The sequence below is a fragment of the Dendrobates tinctorius genome, unplaced genomic scaffold (genome assembly GCF_039654945.1).
Source record: "Dendrobates tinctorius isolate UK_male_01 unplaced genomic scaffold, ASM3965494v1 ptg000019l, whole genome shotgun sequence".
In the NCBI taxonomy this organism is placed as follows: Eukaryota; Metazoa; Chordata; class Amphibia; order Anura; family Dendrobatidae; genus Dendrobates; species Dendrobates tinctorius.
The window spans coordinates 60,135,515-60,160,389 of NW_027361687.1; the positions used below are offsets into that span (position 1 = coordinate 60,135,515).

Sequence of the window (24,875 nt, forward strand, 5' to 3'; positions counted from 1 at the left end):
AAAGATGGGAACGACTGGGATCTGTTATTGCCATATTTGTTATTTGCAGTGCGGGAGGTACCTCAGGCATCTACGGGGTTCTCGCCCTTTGAACTATTGTACGGCAGACATCCACGGGGATTACTAGATATAGCCAAAGAGGCCTGGGAGAACCAACCTGCTCCCCACAAAAGTATGATAGAACATGTTGCAAAAATGCAAGAGAGAATGGAGACAGTCCTACCCTTGGTCCGGGAACATATGGAGGCAGCACAACGGTCACAGAGTCGGGTCTATAACCGGGAGGCTCGGGTTAGCCCTGGGGATCGGGTTTTGGTGCTTGTGCCTACCGTAGATAGCAAATTTCTCACAAGGTGGCAGGGACCCTACGAGATCATGGAGAAGGTGGGGCCAGTAGACTACAAGATACACCAACCAGGACGGAGAAAGCCAGAACAGGTTTACCATATTAATTTGCTTAAACCCTGGAAAGATAGAGAGCACCTTGGTGGGGATAGTCCGCTGCCAGCGTTTCAGGTGGAAAAGGCTCTGTTACCTCGGGACGAGGCAGGAGAAGCCCAACCCGCGGTCAAAATTGCAGATACTTTGTCTCCTAAATGGGTTCAGGAGGTCCGGGAGTTCATCAGCCAAAATACAGATGTTTTTCGGAGCTCCCTGGACGCACCTCCGTAATCCAACATGACATTGTCACAGAGCCACAGGCCAAGGTCCGACTAAAGCCATATCGAGTGCCTGAGGCCCGGCGACAAGCCATCTCGGAAGAGGTAAAAATGATGCTACATTTAGGGGTCATAGAATAGTCTCAGAGTGAGTGAGCCAGCCCACTAGTTCTAATACCCAAGCCTGATGGGTCTCTAAGGTTCTGTAATGATTTTAGAAAACTCAATGATATTTCAAAATTTGACGCCTACCCCATGCCCCGGGTTGACGAGTTGATAGAGCGCTTTGGGCAAGCACGGTATTTTACAACTCTGGACCTAACAAAAGGTTATTGGCAGGTACCCCTAACAGAGGCGGCGAAGGGAAAGACGGTGTTTATAACACCTGAGGGGCTGTTCCAGTATAAGGTGTTACCCTTTGGGTTGCATGGCGCTCCAGCAACGTTCCAGCGGTTAATGGATATTGTTCTCCGTCCCCATCGCCGCTATGCCTCAGCCTATCTAGATGATATTATTGTGTTCAGCACCGATTGGGAAAGCCACTTAGCAAAAGTACAGGCAGTGGTAGACTCCCTGCGACAAGCAAGGCTAACTGCCAACCCAAAGAAGTGTTTCATAGGGTTGGAGGAAGCCCGGTACTTGGGTTATGTCATTGGGAGGGGAGTTCTCAAGCCCCAAGTGAACAAGGTCGAGGCAATTCAGAACTGGCCCCGTCCCCTCACAACAAAGCAGGTAAAGGCCTTTTTGGGTTTGGTGGGATATTACAGGCGATTCATTCCCAACTTTGCAACCCTGTCCACGCCTTTAACAGATTGTTTAAAAGGGAAAAAATCTGTGATGATCCACTGGAATGATCAGTTAGAGGAGGCCTTTACAAAATTAAAAGGGGTACTGTGTGGTACACCAGTCCTGATCACTCCAAATTTCAAAAAAGAGTTCGTGGTGCAGACTGATGCCTCTGAGATAGGCCTCGGTGCCGTGCTGTCTCAGGAAGTTAACGGGGAAGAGAATCCCGTTAGCTTCCTAAGCCGGAAACTTACCCCAGCTGAAACCCGGTACAGTATTGTGGAGAGAGAGTGCCTGGCCATCAAGTGGGCACTGGAATCGTTGCGCTACTATTTGCTGGGGAGAACATTTCGGTTGGTGACAGATCATTCCCCTCTTACGTGGATGAGTCAAGCTAAGGAGAGGAATGCCCGAGTCCCTGCAAAACTTTAAATTTTCAGTAGAACATCACGCAGGCAAACTACAGGGGAATGCAGATGCTCTGTCCAGAATTCACTGTATGTCATGTGTCCACCTCTCTAGGGTTGAACATAGAGGGGAGGTATGTGGTACAGTAAAGGGTGTTTTACTGGATGGAAGATACATTTCTCCCAGCAGATTAATGTTTGGCCGGGTTTTTCCTTAAAGACGGGACCTGCGATGATGTCAGGGTCACGTGATCAGCCTATGTGATGTCTACCTCACTGGTGGGAGGGGTTAGGCCCTATGTAATGGAGGTTGGTGATTGCCACAGGGAGTGTGATTCTGGAAGCTATAGGAACTTGTGTGGACTCAGCCTGGAACTTGTATATAGGATTCCCGTGCTGCAGGACTGTCGCAGCAAGACTCGGAAGAACCCCGGGAATGGCACCTGGCAGATGCCGCAGGACCTGGCAGCAGCTTAGTTACGCCCGTCCCGTGCAAGGGGTGAGTCTGGGACCAGTGGTTCTCCTCCAAACTGGAGTATGTGTTTGCTTTGCCTTCTGTTTTGTTAAGCTGCTGGTTACTGAGTGACTTTAAAACCTCTGAAATTGGACTTTATGCCTGTGTGTTGCCTCATTACTGCCGCCCAGCTATTGCCTACCACAGCGAATCCCTACAATGGGTAATTTCGGATAGTGCTCTTAAAAACAAGCACTTTTGCAATTTACTGCTTATTAACATTGTCATTCGTTCTTGAGATACTAACACTTTTCTTTTATTTACACCTCATTGCCTAGGAGACCGACTACTGCTGCTGCCTAGTTTGTAAGCACTATGCGGAAGTTGACTGGTATTAACAAAAGGAAGGTGTTAATATCTCAAGAACGGCTAAGAATTTTAATAAACTGTAAATTGCAAAATTGCTTGAATTTACAAGAACTATCTGACAATACCTTTTTATGAAGATGTAAATAACCCTTTAAGGCATTTTTACATTGTACCATTCATTCCTATGGAGAGTGACCATTTGTGATAAGACAACTCTCCAGACAGTGAGTAAAGATCTCCACCCGTCATACTTTTATGGTATGTCTAACTGACCAACATGGCTCCCTCTTATTGCTCACCTGGAATGGGCTCCAATGGGTCAAAATCAAATGGATTATTCATGAACACACTGTAGACACTTTTGCTATCCTCTCCAAGCCGGTTCCTCACCAGTAGCGTGTAATTACCGTTATTACCATGCGTTGGGTTATTAAAGTACAAGCAGCCATGAATAAGGGTCCCGTTTTCTCTGTACTCAAGTGTTTTTATGAAAATGTAGTCATTTATGAATAGAGTCTCCCCATTTAGCTGCCAGTTGACCTCCGGTGCAGGGTTCCCATCTATTGTATAAGGGATGCAGGAGTGATGTTGATGAATCACCTCGCCCAAATCAATTATTACTGCTGGGACTGGGAAACCAAAAAAGAAGAGGACAGTCAAATAGGGTAAAAGACTTTAAAAAACTGACACAGAAAAATACCAAGTGAATCCAAAAAGTCCAAACTTAAGGTCAGGGGCCATACAGTGGGAATACAACCTACTGATGCTCTCTAAACTAAACATTGACCATGCCAACGAAACCTTCATACCCAACATGAAGAGCTATGATTTTGACCAGATAGAGATGTCTCAGAATGGGGTCATCAAAAATGTCCCAATTCTTTCATCTTGGCATCTACACACCCTTACCACAGAGGATAGTATAACAACTACAACCTAAGCTACTCTCGAAAGGATGAGTTCCCCAAGCATTGAGCAAGAATTGTGCAAGTCCAGAAAGGGTCAATTGGAGCGTGACGTTAGAGTAAATAACTTCTTTGGATTATTTCCTACCACGATTCCATTAGGTTTTGTGTGGGTATTGGTTCTCTGAATTACTTAGTAGGGTTTTTTTTTTCCAGGGAGAGATTTTGCTTCCCATAAGTCAGACTGAGAGGGGTCTGCCAGGAACGGATACTTTCTTCAATTCATCATGTCGCTACTTAGAACTATGTTGTCTAGTATTTGTTTGGCTTAAGGTGTGACAATTAACTCATCTCCAAGGGGACAAAATGTGGCCCTGGCGGAGGTAGCTACCTTACAAACCAATGTCTGACCCTTTAAGGAGCCTCAGAATATTTAGCCAAACCAGAGTCTGCTAAAGATAGGCAAGTTCACCCAACTGTAGACCGTGTTCTTGCTCCTTATTAGCAAAACAGCTAGTGAGAAGCCTAACGGGTCAGTCATTGATTTATAGGGTGGTTACTGGTCCTAGAGCTACAGCTTTCTTCATTCTGAAAAAGGGCTATTTTACATAGCTTTTTCCGAGGAAGCATTGATCGAATACTAGTCTCAGTACTTCAAATGGCTATTTTCTCAAGGGAGAACAGTAGCAATCGACACCATAAGGTAGTTAATCAACTTAGACGCTACTATAAAGTCAAAACAATTACCAATGAAAAACGGTGTGTGAACAAGCAAGGTAGAAGTGTTAATTAAATTTAACCTTTAATACATATAATAAAATATAGGAGCCATTTAAACAATACAATACACACAACACATATAAGGTCACATAGAGATCATCATTTAGCCATAGTGATAAATATATGTACAAGGGTATAATTGCACATAGTCATGTAACTCGAACCCTTAAATACAATGAAGAGCAAGATCTTATTTTCTAAACCAATGTCTATTAGTTAACAGTATATAAAGCCCCCGTCACACACAGCGATCTCGCTAGCGATCTCGCAAGTTTTGTGATGCAACAGCGATATCACCAGCGAGATCGCTGTGTGTGACACCAGCGACCGACCCCACTGCCAGGTATCGCTGATCGTCCTGGAATGGCCAGGACATTTTTTTGATCGCTGGTCTCCTGCTGGCCAGCACGCAACTCTGCGTGTGGCAGGCGTGAGACCAGCAATCAGCGAGCTGGAGCTGGTAACCAAGGTAAACATCGGGTTTCTAAGCGCTGCGCGGCACTTAGAATCCCGATGTGTACCTTGGTTACCAGCTCCCTGCACCAGCGCGCTGGTAACTAAGGTACACAGTGGGTAACTAAGCGACGTGCGTCACTTGTTACCCGCGTGTCGCTGTCCTGATCGCTGGTGAAGTTGCCTGTTTGGCAGAAAACCAGCGATCATGTAGCGACACACCAGCGAGCCTGACAAGGTCATATCGTTGTCGGGATCGCTGGTGCGTCGCTATGTGTGACGGGGCCCTTAGAATGGTTAGATTGATGCCCTAGTATAAAATGATATCAAAACGCAACATATAAGATAAGGAACAATCTCACCTAGTGTTGCACCTGATTAGACAAGATCATGTTCCAATGAACCTTGAAGGATCCTGATTGTCCATTTAAAGAGGGTGAGGCACACAAACTTGTCCATACATTACGCCACCAAAGGACATCTCATAGGATTTATCACAATGTAACCCCAAGTTTGTTCCCGACGTGCTTCATCAGTCAGATCATCAGGGGAAATATAGACTTTTGAATGAAAGAGGGGATCCTGTTTAGTGTGATGGGTACGGGCCCATCACATATACAGTAGAAGGAGAAGAGGTCTGTTCTCTAGGTGAGATTGTTCTTTAACTTATATGTTGTGGTGAGGATTTTCATCAAAGTGAAAGAGAATAGGTATTTCAATGTGTATGAACATAGCCTTAACCAAAGCATTTCTAGGTTCTAGGTTTTATCAGAAATACAGGCAGATTATAGTTTGAATGTGAACTTACAATGGACATCTATCTGGACCGACTTTTTGGAAGGACCAGCCATGTTCTCAGCCCAGCAGCTGACATCACGCTTGTTGAAGCCAGATGAGATATTGAAAAGGTGGAGAAAGATCTCGACATCTGGACCTTCAGATTGCTGCCGCGGAACGTTGAAAAGAGTGCACAAGAGGGATTAGATGGTGGAAAAGGACAACATCATGCTCACAAGTGAAGTCTATCAACACCTTGAGTCTAGAGACTATGCGAAACCATTAAAATATGACGTGTTGTGTTGTCCTTCAAGATGGCTACATTTCTAAAGAAAAAGTCCACTACACCAATGCCTGGAATGTCACTAATACATTGGAAGGAATAAAAAATAATTTGCCATGTATACCGTGGTTTCATACTGTGCATTCAGATCTGGTAAAATCCATTTCGCCTTTGGCATGGGCTGTCCAACTACATTACACTGAAGCGTGAGGTTGTCTCCATGAAGAACAGTCAGATTTTGCTCTGAAATGAAGACATCTGGCCGATCTAAGAGAAAAAAATATGCAACGCATTATAAAAGTTGGCTTTCACCTATCATTCATCAACATACCCAACATTCTATTTGGGAAACCCATGCCTACCACAGTTGGTGATGTTGTCATCTTCTATGAAAATCTCCACCCCGTATTTCCAGCAACTTAATGATTGATTTCCAAGATCTGCCCAACCTTCTTCTCTACGAATCTGAATCCACCGCACTTCACAGGAGCACTGGAATGGGTTTTCAGTCAAAACTCTAGCAGAGGAACATTGAAATTAAGGCATTAACAATGGTTGACCTTCTCAGAAGACATTAGTGTCTACATATTTGTCCACCATTACCTTTCCACAAATGTCATTAAGAACTCCAATTTCTCACAATAGATATTTTATACATTGTCACAATATGCTCACAAAACCATTGACAGGCTGCAATTAATGTCCCAACCAGTGATTAGCTTGACATAGACACAAAGAGCATTAACATCTCCTGAGAGAGTATCATTAAAACAGGTGGTCATCCTACACCAGTCATCTTGGGATATATAGATCCAAAAAGGAAAACTCAGGAAGGACACCGATGTACAGTGAGTACAGAAAGTATTCAGATCCCTTTAAATTTTTTACTCTTTGTTTCATTGCAGCCATTTGGTAAATTAAAAAAAGTTCTTTTTTTTCATCCATGTACACCCTGAACCTCATGTTGACTGAAAAAAACCAGAAATGTAGACATTTTTGCCAATTTTTAAAAAAAAATAAAAACTGAAATATCACATGGTCATAAGTATTCAAACCCTTTGCTCAGACACTCATGTTTAAGTCACATGCTGTCCATTTCCTTGTGATCCTCCTTGAGATGGTTCTACTCCTTCATTGGAGTCCAGCTGTGCTTAATTAATTTGATGGGACTTGATTTGTAAAGGTACCCACCTGTCTATATAAGACCTCACAGCTCACAATGCATGTCAGACCAAATGAGAATCATGAGGTCAAAGGAACTGGCCAAGGAGCTTAGAGACAGAATTGTGGCAAGGCACAGATCTGGCCAAGGTTACAAAAGAATTTCTGCAGTACTCAAGGTTCCTGAGAGCACAGTGGCCTCCATAATCCTTAAATGGAAGAAGTTTGGCACCACCAGAAGTCTTCCCAGACCTGGCCGTCCAGCCAAACTGAGCAATTGTGGGAGAAGAACCTTGGTGCGAGAGGTAAAGAAGAACCCCAAAATCACTGTGGCTGAGCTCCATAGATGCAGTAGGGATATGGGAGAAAGTTCCACAAAGTCAACTATCACTGCAGTCCTCCACCAGTCGAGCCTTTATGGCAGAGTGGCCTGACAGAAGCCTCTCCTCAGTGCCAGAAATATGAAAGTCTGCATAGAGTTTGCTAAAAAACACATGAAGGTCTCCCAGACTATGAGAAATAACACTCTCTGGTCAGATGAGACGAAGATAGAACTTTTTGGTGATAATTTTAAGTGGTATGTGTAGAGAAAACAAGGCACTGCTCATCACCCGCCCAATACAATCCCAACAGTGAAATATGGTGGTGGCAACATCATGCTATGGGGGTGTTTTTCAGCTGCAGGAAAAGGACGACTGGTTGCAACTGAAGGAATCATGAAAACCTCTTCCAGAGTGCTCTGGACATCAGACTTGGCTGAAGGTTCACCTTCCAACAAGACAATGACTCTAAGCACACAGCTAAAATAACAAAGGAGTGGCTTCAGAACAACTCTGAGATTATTCTTTACTGGCCCAGCCAGAGCCCTGACCTAAACCCAATTCAGCATCTCTGGAGAGACTTGAAAATGACTATCCACCAACAGTCACCATCCAACCTGACGGAACTGGAGAGGATCTGCAAGGAAGAATAGCAGAGGATCCCCAAATGCAGGTGTGAAAAACTTGTTGCATCATTCCCAAGAAGGATCATGGCTGTAGTAGATCAAAAGGGTGCTTCTACTCAATACTGAGAAACGGGTCTGAATACTTATGACCATGTGATATTTCAGTTTTTCTTTTTTAATCATTTTGCAAAAATGTCTACATTTTTGCTTTTTTTCAGTCAAGATGGGGTGCAGAGTGTACATTAATGAGACAAAAATGAACTTTTTTGAATTTACCAAATGGTGGCGATGAAACAAAGAGTGAAAAATTTAAAGGGGTCTGAATACTTTCCCCACCCACTGTATGTAGTTATGAATTCCTTTATCATAACAGGTTGTGAGCTTATATCTTGAAAGATCATGGTTGAATTCTCTTTCCTGGTGCCCACAGTGGTTCTGACAGAAGACAATTACTTCTTCATACCAGCACCATGAATTGTAAAGATTCTTATTTCGGAGAACCACAGTCATGAAAAAGGCTACATATTATTCTTGAAAAGATTCAAGCTGGATAAACAAAAATATAAGTGGTAATACTCCCACTCAATGATCCCTGTAACTCCCGTTTTGACAATCATATGGACCTTCTGGTCTCTACTCCTTAATTTTTTATACACCTGACGTGGCTGCTTAGTAGAGTTGATCTTGGTAGTCTATGGTAGCTAGACCAGAGCCCTACGAACCTCCATCTCTAGTACCTCTTTTGATTAGTGGGTCCTCATGTGTGTGTTGCACTGTAAAGATGACATTGCACTGGGTCTACTAATCTGAAGAGGCACTCAGAATACCGACATGAAGGAAGAAGTTCATAGGGCCCTGATCCGGTGGCCATGGGCTTCATTAGATCATGCTTTTGTGAATATTTTTCTTTAACTTTAAAACTTAGTCAATTAATGACCCACACAGGCAGAGAGTGGCCAAGTGGGCATTTTCAGTTATATTTTCATGTGACAAGACAAGATCAGAAAGTTGAGAGCAGTGATGACCAGGTAAGCAAGACTTGTGAGGAGTCACCAATTTTATTTTTTATCTTTAAAACACTTTTGTCTCTTTTGAGTATCACTTTCACACTTTTGGAATATCCCTTTATATTAAAATGTCTCAAAATAGTATTTACTATTAGTGTGTGCTCCAAGGCAGCAACAGCAATGAAAACATGTTGTCTACAGATGGATGTCTCCGATTTGGCTGATAACCCAAGTTATGTTTCACGGATATTTAAAGGAGTTAAATGCCTTACAGGGTAGTCACCCATAGATGGCACCGGAGACAGCATTATATTTTTCTTATAGAGGAGAGTGTTTCAAGGAGAAACGTTACCCCTTAGATCCCAAACAAAAGGCTGAAAAGACTGGTAATTTTAGTAAGAAAGACGGTTGACCTACAGCTCTTGTAGAGGGAGACCATGAAACGTCCTCCAAGACAGGGACACCAGTGAATTTGATGACAGGTTACTGTTGAAAGAAGGCAGAAAAACCATCATGTTAGATGAGACCCTGAAGCACATGTGTTTTTCTGTGATGAGACAGAAGAGAAGAGTTGTCAACGACCCAAGGAAGAAGAAGGTTAAAGGGTGAAGAGCTGGGTTCATCAAGACACACGACTGCTTGTGTTGGATCCAAAACAATACAATTACCTCTTGATAGATTCCAGAATTTCCACTCTATGTATACCAACATGGGAGCTTCTACACCACAGGAGGTGAATACTTATGCAAGAATGATTTTTTAGTAATTTAAAATTGTGAATCTGATACTTTTTTTGGAGAAGAATAGCTCATTAGTAAGGTGTAGTAAAATATTACTTTTACAAATACTTTAATTTTAAACCAAACCTGTCAATTAATTTAAAGCTTTGTCACATTTTTCCATTTTTTTTTTTTAATATATTTTAGTTTTTACTTTTGTGGATTTTTTCCACCTTCTTTCAGTGACGACAGATCCAAACAAGTATAAAAAAAAAAATCCTCAGCACGTGCCTCCATTTGCAGGCAGATTTCCACGCAGCCCTGGGTAGTGTGGATGGATACATTTCAGCTCTTGTCAGCTCAATGATTGTCCACAGGGGAGTAAAAATGAGCGCTCCCTGTCAGTCCCCACACTGAGTCCCCGCTGTACCCAGCTGCCGAGAGATTGTATTTTGCTGTAAGCATTGATTTCAGCAAACAAGACATCTGACTGGAATCACTTTTCACTGTCTCTTATGACTCTCAAGATGAGGTGTAACACCTGACAAAGCAGCGTCAAAAATATGACAGCAAAGAGAAAAAAAAAAATAAAAAAAAAACAGAAAATGTAAAAATAGAAAAAAATCAAATATTTTGTATTAAACAAAATTTATTATTTTTATTTTTTTACTATTATACATTTTTTAAAATAGTCTTTTTTACATTTTCATCCTTTTGTTTATTCTCTGGATTCCATTAAAATGTTAGCTAAGTTATCTTTTTCCTATTTCCAAATTTTCTTTTAACGCTTACTCTTTTTCTCATGCCTTGTAACAAAAATTAAAAAAAAAAAAGAAAGTTATTATTGCTTTATAACAAAATTGATTTTATTATTATTGCTTTATAACTTTTTATGCTTTTATTTTATGAAATGTATGAAATAATTTGACCATAATGTAAAAGATAAAAGTATGTTCAGATTTGTTGTGAACACCTTTATTTAATATTTGGATTGTCCCCAAATAATAGAGTACAAAACAAATTCAGATTTTTTTGGACTATCCTAATATTACTGCTTTTTTCCTTGCTTTTTAGTTAAACATTTTAATAAAAAATCAAAAACAAAAATCACAAATAATTTGACCTTTGACAATATGAATTATTGCATTTCTTCTTTTTTGGGATGGGAGGCCCCGCTGATTGATGATAGTAAAATATTGAGACTCCCCTCCTATGAGGAATTTGATACCTACAATAACATTTGGCTTGGCAGAAGATTTATATCACAGAAACTCTTTGTTTGAGATGAGGTGGAGGAAGCTGAAGTCGATTTCTTAGTGTGGTGTCCAGCAGAGATCTGACAAATCGGACATGGTGTTTATGTTCTCGTAATAATATTTTATGATCCAATTTTCCCACTTATAGGATTTATTGCATAATGGGTATATGGCCTAACTTCCAAGAAAATAAAAAGATCAGTCATTGACTTTCCAGTTGCCCGATATTTCTGTCCCTCTGTTGTGTGAGTTTCTATACACGTCAGATGGTTGGTGAGTACTGTCAAAATTGGTGGATTGAAACAACTTTCCAGTAATGTGTATGGAAGCCTTTACTCTAGATCCAAATTGGTTGATTCCTCTTCAGCCTCACAACACATACCTGGCTCCTCCGACACTGGTAGTGAGTCATTGTCTTGTCTACTACTCATTGTGGTACTCCATTCCTAGCTCTGCTTTGTTAAACTACAGGTCTTTAAAAATTTGGGTCTTGTCGGGAATAAATGCTACAGTAAGAGAGGTGCTAATATGTCTTCATGTTCATCCAATGCTATAGCTAATAAAGCCAAGGGTATGTCTTTGGGTGACAAACATCAACCAAGCATTTCCTCTATAAGAGCTACTACGAGGGAAACGTGAGAAAAAAGGATGAAAGACCATCCACGTAACAGGTCCTTCTACTATGGATCGCCTCCTGACACGATTGGGATACATCCCTCTATTTCCATATGCCTTGATAGAGCACATCAACTGGGGTTGTCTTCATGAGATAGGATCCAAAGAGGGAACATGCTAGCTGATTACTACGACCGAAACCAAAGGGTTGGGAAATGGAGGTCCTACATATAAAAGAGAGGAGTACCTATAAAAGAGAGGTGCTATTAAGGATGGAGATCCTACATATAAGTGAAATTCATTTTCAATACAGAAAAATTTGTCAGAGGTGGTCTTCTCTAAGAGTAGGTCTTACGGAGTGGTTTTACATTATTGGAAGTTGACATCCCTTTTAAGGAAGCTTGTCAGATAACCTTAGAAAAAATTACATTATGGAATGGAATGACCAAATAAGAAGATATGATTTACTGTGTGTTGTATAAGTATTAAGAGAAGACTTTGATATCTTCAGGACATGATGTGCACTTCAAAACAGAGCTGCCTTGACCCAAAGTTCTCTCTTTTAGTGGCTTATAGCCAAAACCATCAAAAACAAGAACTGAAGACCTAAACATAGCAAGACGATGAGGACATGAAGAAGGCAAAAAACACAAGTAAAAAAAAAAAACAACAAAATCTAAACATAAATCCTTACCAGCCACAGATGATGGACCTTTGTAGAACGTCTGGTACCTTCACGACCTGCTTTTTATCGAGACAAGACCTTCGGAGAGTTGATGTTGGTTTTGTTTGTGACTGTTTATACTTTTTTCATTTGCAATTGACATGATGGGTCATGAATTAATAGGGTGGTGAGGATTTCCAGAGTGTTTTATTTGATGTCTTTCCTCCGACTCTTCATTTACCTTGTCTCTATGTGTGATGAGTTGTACATCATTGTTCCAGCCATAGAGATCCCATCACAACCTCAAAAAATAATCTTATTTTTCTTATGTTCTTTGTATTGAACATGAGGGAACCCAGGTGTTTTAGGTTTACATTGATCTTCAAGGGAAGTTTTAGTCAAAAATAAAGTTGAGATGGAGCATGGATTTTATATTTTGTCCTTGGAGGAACTTATTGATGCCCCAAGGAGAGTATTGAAGAGTAGGGAAAGGAAGTGACAAGAGCTCTTAGCGCATTCATGTTCAAATCAAAGTTGAACATTCTAACTACCTCAGAATTACCTACAAAAGTATTGTCCACTATAGACAATAATAAGAACTTCCAAAGTCTTGGGGACTCTATTTTAGCCCTAGTGTCTCAGTTGCATGAGGCTCATCTCTGCCAAAAGTCCTAAAATTGGTGAGAATATTTATTTGGATACTAGACCAAAAAGGGTGCGGAAAGCGCAAAAATATATGCAAACCTTTTTCAAAAATAGGCAGTTTTGTTTAATTTGAGGCCATATCTGGGCAGAGATGGGGCAGGACTTAAAATTCTACACGTCAGTAACATATAATGCAACGACATGCCAGGTGTTTCAGAATAAGAGATTTTTTTGTAGACCCTCTTCACACTGGTAGTTTTATGAGGGTCCTTAGCAGGAGACCCTCATCCATTAATACTAATCTATTAAAGGCTGGTTGGTTGACATAGATTCCAATGATCAGCTATGCTCTATAGATGAACCTCCCAACAAGTGTTCAATTTTGCAACAGCGCCCCCAGAGGAGAAATAAAGTATTACACCATTAATATTAAAATAAATGGGCTTTCAATGAAGTGCATTGACATGCCAAGTCTTACAGAGTGAGATTTACTGTTTGTAGCCCATCTCCATACTGGTAATTAGATGAGGTTCCTTAATAGGAGACCCTCATGCTTTAATTCTCATCTATAAATGGCTGGTTCACTGATGTAGACCCCAGTGATCATCTATGATCTAAGGTGGAACCTGGCAGTAAATGTTTATTTCTCCTGTAGCACCCCCAGAAGAGAAATGAAGTATTGCATCATTAGTAATGAAGTCATTGGGCTGCCCAAGTAATGCATTGACATGCCAGGTCTTTCAGAGTGAGATTTCCACTTTGTATTCCCTCTCCACACTGGTAAGTAGATTATAGTTTTGAACAGGAGACCCCCATTCATGAAATAATCATTATTAATAACTGGTTGGTGACATAGACTCCAATGATCATCTATAATCTGTAGAGCAATCAGGGAACGAGTGATCAATTTCCCTGCAGCGCCCCCAGAGGAGAAATGAAGCATAACACCATTAATACACAATTATTATTGGAATAAATGGGCAGCCCGTGTAATGAATGCCAGTTTTTCCAGACTGAGAAATATTGTTTGCAAACCCTCACCACTCTGGTAATTAATTAGATGAGAGTCCAGAACAGGAGACCCTAACTTATTAACTCTTTAATATATATTTTATATGAAAATGGGATATCAAATGCCTTAAAGAAATTAATTCATGATCTGTCCCCATGTAAACCACATAACGAAAAAATAATACTTCCACCTATACCAGGAAGGATTGGCTTTATTCCAGGGATCGGGAGGCTAAATATGGTGCCAAGAGATGCAAAAGTGCCTACCTATGAAAAACATATTCCGATCAAACTTTAAAAAAAAGGGCTTTTTAGTTTTATTTAATTACTTATTCAAATCACCTCATCGGTGAGAACTCCATTAGTGGCGCAGTCTGTGCCAGCAACGCTCTCCTGCAATTAGGAACGCTCCAGGAGAACACTTAATAACTTTGCATAACAACAAAACAAGTGCTTAATAAGCCATATTATTAATGACAAGACAAAAATCAGCCAAGCGAAGTACAAACCCTCCGAGAGCTCTCCAGGAGATCATCTATGGTAGGAAGTCATACAGAAAACTGGGCATGTGGGTGTCTTAAAATTATTACCTCTGTAGATTCCATCCATAAGAACCAGATCTACAGGGAAGAAGTCTTCTTCTACGACTAAATCAAGAACTTATCCAATCCTGGTAAAAGTCCACTTCCATAGCCTGTTATAGAACTGCTGTACCTCCAAAAGACAATTCCTGAATCACTGGGTTAAGTGGTTGTCTTCCATGGAAAGTTCCAATTTTTAGGAGTTTTCTAAAATTAATCTGATCACAAGATGTTCTACTGCTGGAATCCCCTGGAGGAACCCAGATACAGGTATTTAATTTCCCTATGTTGGGTCAATGCCGTAAGAAATATTACCCTTGTATGAGTGTCTTTTTCATGAAGGCCAGTGATAGCCTGCAGTGGTTATATGTGTCGTCACTAGAGTGCAGGGTATGTAACAGGTAAGTAGTGCCTTTTATGGTATTTTCCTGATCGTCTAACTACTCCGGTCAAAAGAATATCATGATTATCTGCCAACTGTCCCAAATTTTCAGATACGATCCTGAAATTCAAATTCCCAAATTTAGGGTGCCTCTGCCTGAAACAGGCGTGGACTGTGTAAAACCCAACCAAAATGTATTTTTCCTATCAATTTTACACACACAGTATGCAATATCCACTTACATGTGAGTCATTCGAGGGTTCATGTGAAAAGCATCTTCGGAAATAAACTTCAACCCGGTGTTAGAAATGGTCCTGCGTGAAGAAAACACATTGGAGTAGTCTTACAGGCAATGCCTATTTTTTTTAAAATAAACACTACCACACTTGTCCATAAGATGTATCTGGTATTACATTTTCAACTAGTGGCAAAGTTGGCAGCTGTCTCGAATTTGACCAAAAGAATTTGCCTTATTATTCTCCAAGTTCTCTCCAGACCACAGAGCATACCAAGCATTAGTAGTGGAAAAAAAAGCTAAAAAATATACAAACCTCATCCCAGCCATCACTTGTTCAACCAATAAGCCCCTCTCTACTCTACTCTGATCTTCAGGTGTCCTCTCCTTCGTGACTAACTAAGCCTCAAAATGTCATGACAATGTCATAACATGAATCGCCCCGATGTTTGGAAGCTTCGTCTGAGGAGTGAGTAAAGATGTCGGGACATGGTAGACTGAATCTGGGTGAATATCTGAAGACCATACCAGTGTGGAGTCGGGCTTCGTGGCTTCAACCCCTTTCACCTAAAATATGGTTTCTCCTGAATCCAAGAATTTAATTTTAGAATTTCTTTAGAATCGAATCACTCATTTCTTAACCCCATTTACTGACTGGTGTCAGTAGGAAGCGGTAGACAAAATATGGAAACAGGATGTGGAACAATTATTCCCATATCTTAACAAACATTTAATGAAAAAGTGAAGGAATGTAGACTTTGCTGACAATGAAATATGGACCTTCTTGGCTGTCTGACATACTTTGCAAGGAAACCAGGAATGTTGGAGTGAACTTTATTCTGGCCCTAATTATGCTTGTTTCATTCCACCCCGGGCTCAAGGTCGTGTCCCTTCTTCTCACACTTCCCGAATCATTTGTCTTACTTTCCCCTTATGGCACCAAGAGACATTATGACAAGGAGAATTAATGTCTTTCCATCAGGAGACAAGTGTAGAATCGAGTACTCACAGATTTTTCAGCTCTCTGAAGTTCTTCATGTCCATCCGAGTTAGGTTCAACAAGTCCTTTTGGTTCTCGATCACACTGTTGGATAGGACACAAATGTCAATCAATATGTAACGATTCCCCGAGGGAGAAGACAAGGACTTCAATGGCTACACAACAATGTCACTACTAGACTGGGTTATTATATTCTAATGCTTCACTGGGCAAAACACTTTGCCTCTCGTTGATCTCTTCAATCTCATGGAGAATAATTGTGATGGAGTCGTTAGAGATGGTCATTGTTAGAAAGACGCCCTCCCAAAATATTTGGTATTTGAGCTGTGATAAATTTCATATATATCAGATCAAGAAAACTTGTAGCCGCATACATTTGGGTTTAGTTTAAAAAAAGTCAAAAAATTATAGACAATTTTATTTGTAGAATGTTTTGTGGTCATTATGTATTGTGGTCATTATGTATTTATATCTATAGTGCCAATATGCTATAAAATATTTTACAAGTTTAGCCTCTCAGTACATTTTGCAATGTCATGATCTTTATCAAAAAAGCAAAAATAGTAATCTTGCAATATTCACACTGGGTAATGAGGCTTTTTTAGACTTTTTTGAGTTTTCAGCAGCCTATTTTTCAGCAGAGGCAGGATTACAATGACTGATAACACCTGTATGCACAGCTGAGACCACAGGATCCACCAATCACAATAGGTGATGTTACAGCTACTCTTCCTCCCCCTCCTTTCGCCGACACCTTTGCACACAATCATTAGATGCTTCAATATAAGTCAGTCTGTTGCTGCAAATGTATGGGTGAATGTAGAAAAAAAGTGCAAGAATTTCTTTTTTTTTAATATGAAAAAAATTTGCCAATATATACAGTACAGACCAAAAGTTTGGACACACCTTCTCATTCAAAGAGTTTTTTTTATTTTCATGACTATGAAAATTGTAGATTCACTCTGAAGGCATCAAAACTATGAATTAACACATGTGGAATTATATAATTAACAAAAAAAGTGAAACAACTGAAAATATGTCTTATATTCTAGGTTCTTCAAAGTAGCCACCTTTTGCTTTGATTACTGCTTTGCACACTCTTGGCATTCTCTTGATGAGCTTCAAGAGGTAGTCACCGGAAATGGTTTTCACTTCACAGGTGTGCCCTGTCAGGTTTAATAAGTGGGATTGCTTGCCTTATAAATGGGGTTGGGACCATCAGTGGTGTTGTGCACAAGTCTGGTGGATACACAGCTGATAGTCCTACTGAATAGACTGTTAGAATTTGTATTATGGCAAGAAAAAAGCAGCTAAGTAAAGAAAAACGAGTGGCCTTCATTACTTTAAGAAATGAAGGTCAGTCAGTCCGAAAAATTGGGAAAACTTTGAAAGTGTCCCCAAGTGCAGTGGCAAAAACCATCAAGCGCTACAAAGAAACTGGCTCACATGAGGATCGCCCCAGGAAAGGAAGACCAAGAGTCACCTCTGCTGCGGAGGATAAGTTCATCCGAGTCACCAGCCTCAGAAATCGCAGGTTAACAGCAGCTCAGATTAGAGACCAGGTCAATGCCACACAGAGTTCTAGCAGCAGACACATCTCCACAACAGCTGTTAAGAGGAGACTTTGTGCAGCAGGCCTTCATGGTAAAATAGCTGCTAGGAAACCACTGCTATGGACAGGCAACAAGCAATCTTGTTTGGGCTAAAGAACACAAGGAATGGACATTAGACCAGTGGAAATCTGTTCTTTGACCTGATGAGTCCAAATTTGAGATCTTTGGTTCCAACCACCGTGTCTTTGTGCGACGCAGAAAAGGTGAACGGATGGACTCTGCATGCCTGGTTCCCACCGTGAAGCATGGAGGAGGAGGTGTGATGGTGTGGGGGTGCTTTGCTGGTGACATCATTTATTCAAAATTGCAGGCATACTGAACCAGCATGGCTACAACAGCATCTTGCAGCGGCATGCTATCAAGCGGCTAGAAATCCGATTTGCGTTTAGTTGAACCATTACCCCCAACACACCTCCTGGCTGTGTAAGGACTATTTGACCAAGAAGGAGATTGATGGGGTGCTACGCCAGATATCCTGGCCCCCACAGTCACCAGACCTGAACCCAATCGAGATGGTTTGGGGTGAGCTGGACCGCAGAGTGAAGGCAAAAGGGCCAACAAGTGCTAAGCATCTCTGGGAAATCCTTCAAGACTGTTGAAAAACCATTTCCGGTGACTACCTCTTGAAGCTCATCAAGAGAATGCCAAGAGAGTGCAAAGCAGTAATCAAAGCAAAAGGTGGCTACTTTGAAGAACCTAGAATATAAGACATATTTTCAGTTGTTTCACACTTTTTTGTTAATTATATAATTCCACATGTGGTAATTCATAGTTTTGATGCCTTCAGAGTGAATCTACAATTTTCATAGTCATGAAAATAAAGAAAACTCTTTGAATTAGAATGTGTGTCCAAACTTTTGGCCTGTACTGTATATTTGCATAAAAACCTGATTTAAGTATTTTCCTAAATATTTCCTTTAAAGAGGACCTTTCAGTTTTACCATTTTAGTAAAAAATTCCCTATAAAAAGACATTATTCTTTGATAAATTGACAACTGGGCATTACGATCCCCTTGTCATAAAGTGTTTCCCAACACTTTACACGCTCTAGTATGATCAGTTTTGGTCACACAGCGACAGAGTAATTTGGTTACATACCGAATTAACTGGAGATTAGTAAAACTCTGATATTAACATATTTCCAGGAAAGATAAAACAGCAATTACATATAGTAAAGACAGCTAATAAAAGATGTTGCAGAGTTGTTATAGAAAATATTTGTAAGTACTAAAACGTCTAGACGTGAGGAGAGCTGAGAGGTCCAATTTAAGTATTTCTTGAAGGGATTGTCCAGAACTCCCTCTTGAAGGAAATTACACTCAGCCAATCACTGCTTGAGGCAGATTTCCACTGCAGCCATTGACTGCCTAAGTATTACGGACCAGGAAGCAGAAACCAGAGGAGTGTCTGATCAGGATTAGGAGGGATCAGAGGAGTATTTTTTATAGTACTCAGAGCCTTTTTAGACAATGTTGTTACAGGGGCTCTGTGAGTGGAAGCCTGGCAGCACGTTATAGAACTTCTATGGACAGGCTTAGTGTTAGCCTCTCTGTCTATCAGAGTCAAAGGTTTGCCCTGGCCTTTACCCCTGAACAGAAATCTAGACTTTGAAAGGAGCCCCTGGGTTGGTGCCATGGAGAAGCTGTTGGCCGGTTTAGCAAGCTAGCAGAAAAAGGGTCATCAAGAGGAGTTGTTACCAGGATATCAAGGTCAGGGACAGAACTGGAATACAAATGGTTAGTCATAATATGAACAGAGGTTAAAAAACAGGAATAAATATTAACAGGACAGGAGCAGAGGACAAGGATGTGGACCAGGTTAAGGCCTTTTTGACACTTCCATTTTTGACCATCAGTCAAAATCCGCCAGTTTTTGAAAAAAACGGATCCGCCATTTTTTTTGGCGGATCCGTTTTTTTCCCAATTGAGTTGCATTACCGGCGGATGGCCATCCGTTGGATCCGTTTTTTGCAGATCCGCCAAAATGTTAGCGTCCGCCGGCATGCCTGGACGGACCCTGCAACTTGTTTTTTGCTGTAGGATCCGCATTTTACAGTGCGCATGCCCGGAGAAAGGAAGTCAGCCAGAAATTTAACCCTGAAATCCTTTCTGGCGGTGGTAAAAAAAAAATTCTCTCTCTTTCTCTCCGGATAGCGGTACCTTTAAAATTCTTCATCCAATGGATCCGTCAAAAAACCAGACCGCTGATATCCGTTCACTTCAGTTAACTACGGATCCGCTTTCAGCCATTTTGGCGGATTTTAACTGATGACAAATAACTGAAGTGTGAAACAGGCCTAAGCAGAACTTACAACTGGCACTAGAAACAGGGAGCGGGGGATTTACTGTATATAGTGAGAGCCCCGTCCTATGATCACAGAAAAGAGTTAATGAGAACAATGTTCAGGATTAGCCACCAAGTTCCCTGTCTGAACAGCACCACAAGTCACAGAAATCAAGTAGAACAGTTGTACTGTCGCTCCTTGTTGCCATCAAAGATGCAGCACCACCTGGTAATATAAACAGCAAGAGGAGAAGTGTCAAAAACTCAACCAGCTGGATGCTATGATCATCTTTCTATTAAGCTTTTAGGAACCCTGTGTCTAATTCTTTCTATTTGTGCCTTCAATTTCCCACCACTTACGCAGAGGTGTATTTAGGTTTTCTGCCACCAAGGGCAAGAATTAATCGTTTTGGCGTGCCCCCCCCCACTCAAGTGGTTTGAGTAGTCATGTGACCAATCATTAATAGTGATTTGCACACTTAGTCATGTGTCGATTAGCTGTTCTCCCCAATTCTCTCAATGTTCAGTGAAAAACTGAGTGAAGCAGGAAGAGAAGCTTGTTGTCTAAGTATGAAACTAGCATATGAGTGAAGTGGCCATGTATTGGCTAAAATCCATCACCAGAACCACCAGCAGTACAGAGATTCATCATCAAAACCCTCATCAGTACAGGAACCTCTCCCTGTCTAGATTTTGTGAGTTAAAATTTAAAAATGTTAATAAAGTTTGCTTGAAAAAGGAATACATCACAAGAACCATTATTACTCCCCACCAACATGCCCGCTGTCTTGGGGTCATACTTTATTCCGAGCTTTCCTTTGCCCCCCACATTCGATCACTGGCTCGCTCTTGTCATCTGCTCCTCAAAAACATTTCTAGAATTTGACCTTTTCTTACTTTTGACTCTGCAAAAACTCTTACTGTTTCTCTTATTCATTCTCGTCTCGACTATTGTAACTCTCTTCTAATCGGTCTCCCTCTTACCAAACTCTCCCCTCTCCAATCTGTCTTGAATGCTGCAGCCAGGATCATATTCCTCGCCAATCGTTACACCGATGCCTCTACCTTGTGCCAGTTCTTACACTGGCTACCCATCCACTCTAGAATCCAGTACAAATTTATTACTCTCACCCACAAAGCACTCCATGGCTCAGCACCAGTGGCGTATCCAGGGGGGGGCAGCCGGGGCAGTTGCCCCGGGCGCAGCCAGCAGGGGGGTGCAGTCGGGCCGCCTAATGCAGCGGTCCGCAGTGTCTCCCCCCCGGCGGCTGCGCTCTGCCGCCCCCCATCCTGTCAGCCGGCTGTTCTCTGTGACGGCTGTCAAGCTGACAGCCGACGCAGAGAAGGAGGCCGTGCCGGCTCCCAGGCAGCAATTGTACTGGCGTCTATACAGACGCCTGTACAATTAGCTCTGACCGCCGGGTCAGAGCGACGTCAGCAGCGTGATCATGTCATGTGATCACTCTGCTGACGTCACTCCCCGGCGCCCAGAGCAAACGCTGGTGGTAAGTGTGCTCCTCTGTGGAGCTGAAGAACCACCGAAGATGGGAGATGGGGGGGTGTTAATGAGTGGGGGGGTTATTGAGTGGGGATGGGGGTTAATGAGTAGGGGGGTTATTGAGTGGGGGTTAAAGTGTGGGGGGTTAATGAGTGGAGATGGGGTTTAATGTGGGGATGGGTGTTAATGAGTGGGGGGTTATTGAGTGGAGATGGGGGTTAAAGTGAGGGGGTTAATGTGGAGATGGGGGTTAATGAGGTGGGGGTTAATGAGTGGAGATGGGGGTTAATGTGGGGATGGGGGTTAATGAGTGGGGGGTTATTGAGTGGAGATGGGGGTTAATGTGGGGATGGGGGTTAAAGTGAGGGGGTTAATGTGGAGATGGGGTTAATGAGTGGGGGGGTTAATGAGTGAAGATGGGGGTTAATGAGTGAGTGGGGGGTTAATGAGTGGAGATGGGGTGTTAATGTGGGGATGGGGGTTAATGAGTAGAGATGGGGGTTAAAGTGTGGGGGTTAATGTGGGGATGGGGTTAATGAGTGGGGGGGTTAATGTGTGTGGGTTAAAGTATGGGGGTTAATGAGTGGGGCGTTAATGAGTGTGGGGGTTAATGAGTGGCGATGGGGGTTAATGTGGGGATGGGGGTTAATAAGTGGGGGGGTTAATGTGTAGGGGGGTTAATGTATGGGGTTTAATGAGTGGAGATGGGGTTAATTAGTGGGGATGGGGGTTAATGAGTGGGGGTACATAATGTGTGGGGGGATTTGGGAGTGGGGATGGGGGATACTTAATGTGTGGGGGGATTTGGAGTGGGGATGGGGGGTACTTAATGTGTGGGGGGATTTGGAGTGGGGATGGGGGGTACTTAATGTGTGTGGTGGATTTGGAGTGGGGATGGTATTTAACGTGTGTGGGGAGATTTGAGGACACAAAATGAAGAGTATGTATGAGGGCATATATGAGGAAGCAGTATGGGGGATGGGTGCAGACAGTAAGGGGTGCGAACGGATGAATTTATGTGGGCACAGTATGGGGAGTGAGGGTGATGGGATGTGTGCAGACACAGTATGGGGAGTCGAGGATATGTGTGAGCAGACAGTATAGAGAGTGAGGGGGTAAATATATGAGGAGACAGTATGGTGAACAGGAGGATGATAGAGGAGACAGTATGAGGAGGGAGGGGAATAGTGTGAGGCGACAGTATATTGCAGATATTTGTATTTAGGGGCATTATAATGACACTTCTATCTTTAAGGGCATCGTGTGAAGATTTGCTGCAGAAGACCGGAGAAGATGGAAGTCTGCTGAGACGAGATGTGGATGAGAAAACTCATCATGGGGTCTGGACAAGAAGAAGAAAAGGAGAACGACTGCAGAGACTACGTCATCTATAAGGTACCTGGATGTAAATGTTATTTGTGACACTGACTAATTCTCATGTTTTTATTTGTTAGGAACATTACAGGGGTTGTCCAGGTTTGTGCTGAGTCTGCAGACATTCTATGTGACTGCAGACGTCTGAATTCTCACAGTGCTCACTGAACACTGTCAGGATTCTCTCATGCCGGTAATTTACATACATGCGGTCACATGCTGACTAGACGTGTGTGGCCTCACTCAATGAAAATGAACAGAGCGAGGCCGGGCACGTCTAGTTGGAATGTGGCCAGAAATATACAAATCACATACTTGTGCTGACATGACTGTACATCGGCAAGGGAGAATCCTAAAAGTGTGCAGTGCATTCGTTGTGAGAATTCAGAAGCTCCAATGTCAGGACTCAGCTCTGCAGGTTGCCGTAGTCATCACATGGACACTTCACTCATATGCGATTTTCATAGATGTGGTCTTGTGACAACGAGCTTCTCTTCCTTCTTCTCTCAGTTTTTTACTGAACATTGAGAGCATTAGGGAGAGCAGCTCGTGGGTACATGGCTAAGTGTGCAAGTCACATATGTACTTTTTTTTTGGGGGGGGGCGCCGAACCAAATTCTTGCCCCGGGTGCCAGAAAGCCTAGATACGCCTCTGCTCAGCACCACCCTACATCTCCTCCCTTGTTTCAGTATACCACCCTACCCATGCCCTCCATTCTGCTGATGACCTGAGGTTAGCATCCTCAATAATCAGAACCTCCCACTCCCGTCTTCCAGACTTTACACGTGCTGCGCCAATTTTTTGGAATGCACTTCCCAGGTCAATACGATTAGTTCCCAATCCCCACAATTTTAAGCGTGCCCTGAAAACACATTTATTCAGACTGGCCTATCGCCTCAACACATTAACCTAATCTATCCCTATATGGCACAGCCAAAAGTTTTACCATAACCAGGTTCCCCACATCATGTTCCCACATGCTTTATGCATCCATTAGCCCTCTGTGTCTGCACTGTTACACACTTAACATTATGGCTGGTCCATACAATCAGGGCAACTTTTACCACCCACCTTTCGTGTCTACCTCTTTCCTCATGGACTGTAAGCTTGCGAGCAGGGCCCTCATTCCTCTTGGTATTTGTTATAATCTATGTGATTATTGTTATACTGTAATGTCTATTGTCTGTACAAATCCCCTCGGAAATGTAAAGTGCTGCGGAACATGTCGGCGCTATAGAAATAAAATTTATTATTATTATAAGAACCAACAGTACAGGAGTACATAATCAAAACCACCACCAGTACACGAATATATCATCAGGACCATCATGAGTACAAGAATGTATCACTAGGACCACCATCAATACATGAAGTCAACACCAGAGCTACCATCAGTAAATGGTACATCAACCATATACATTTGTATTGCATGAACCTACAACTTCCAGCATTTCTACTCTTCAACAATAGTAAGGAGATACTGGGAGCTGTTGATATCAGTCATCATCAGAATGCAAACCATACAGGAACCACAGCAATGATGAGAATTAGTCAGTATCACAATTTTTTTTTACATCCAGGGACCTTATAGATTATGCTGTCTCTGATTGGAGTCATTCTCTTTCTTTTCTTCACGTTGTACAGACACCATGACTTTTCACAACCACAGCTAGTCTCTGCAGGTTTTCATCTTCTCCGGATTTGTGCAGCACATCCAAACACTAGATCCTTAAAAATAGCAGTGCCGTCGTAATGCTCATGAATAAAAAAAAACTGCCCTACACTGAGCCCCTGAATTAATAAATGCTCCTCGTTGTGTTTCCTGCACAAAAAATGACCCACACACTGTCCCTCTTATGGTACTGTACATGCCCTACACACAGCCCTCTCCCTTCCTAACTGGGCCCCATCTTCACACTATCCTCTCAAATAGTGTCCCCTATACTTCCCAGTCTCTATACTGTGCAGTATCACATTCCCCCTCCTTGGCATATTGTCCTCTCTTTGCTGT

At 42.0% G+C, this 24,875-nt stretch overlaps 1 protein-coding gene across 3 annotated transcripts in view; it reads right to left on the reverse strand.

Annotated features, from left to right (window-relative positions):
- NTRK1 (neurotrophic receptor tyrosine kinase 1) overlaps positions 1–24,875 on the reverse strand; it is a 143,092-nt gene that overhangs the window by 38,620 nt on the left and 79,597 nt on the right. For all 3 annotated transcript variants that reach the window (XM_073567092.1, XM_073567090.1, XM_073567091.1), the window contains exons 2-8: positions 16,105–16,179; positions 15,103–15,174; positions 9,405–9,473; positions 6,236–6,390; positions 5,998–6,140; positions 5,622–5,757; positions 2,975–3,304 (exon numbers count right to left, since the gene is read on the reverse strand). In XM_073567092.1, coding sequence (XP_073423193.1) covers positions 2,975–3,304; positions 5,622–5,757; positions 5,998–6,140; positions 6,236–6,390; positions 9,405–9,473; positions 15,103–15,174; positions 16,105–16,179 — 980 coding nt within the window. The remainder of the gene's footprint in view (positions 1–2,974; positions 3,305–5,621; positions 5,758–5,997; positions 6,141–6,235; positions 6,391–9,404; positions 9,474–15,102; positions 15,175–16,104; positions 16,180–24,875) is intronic.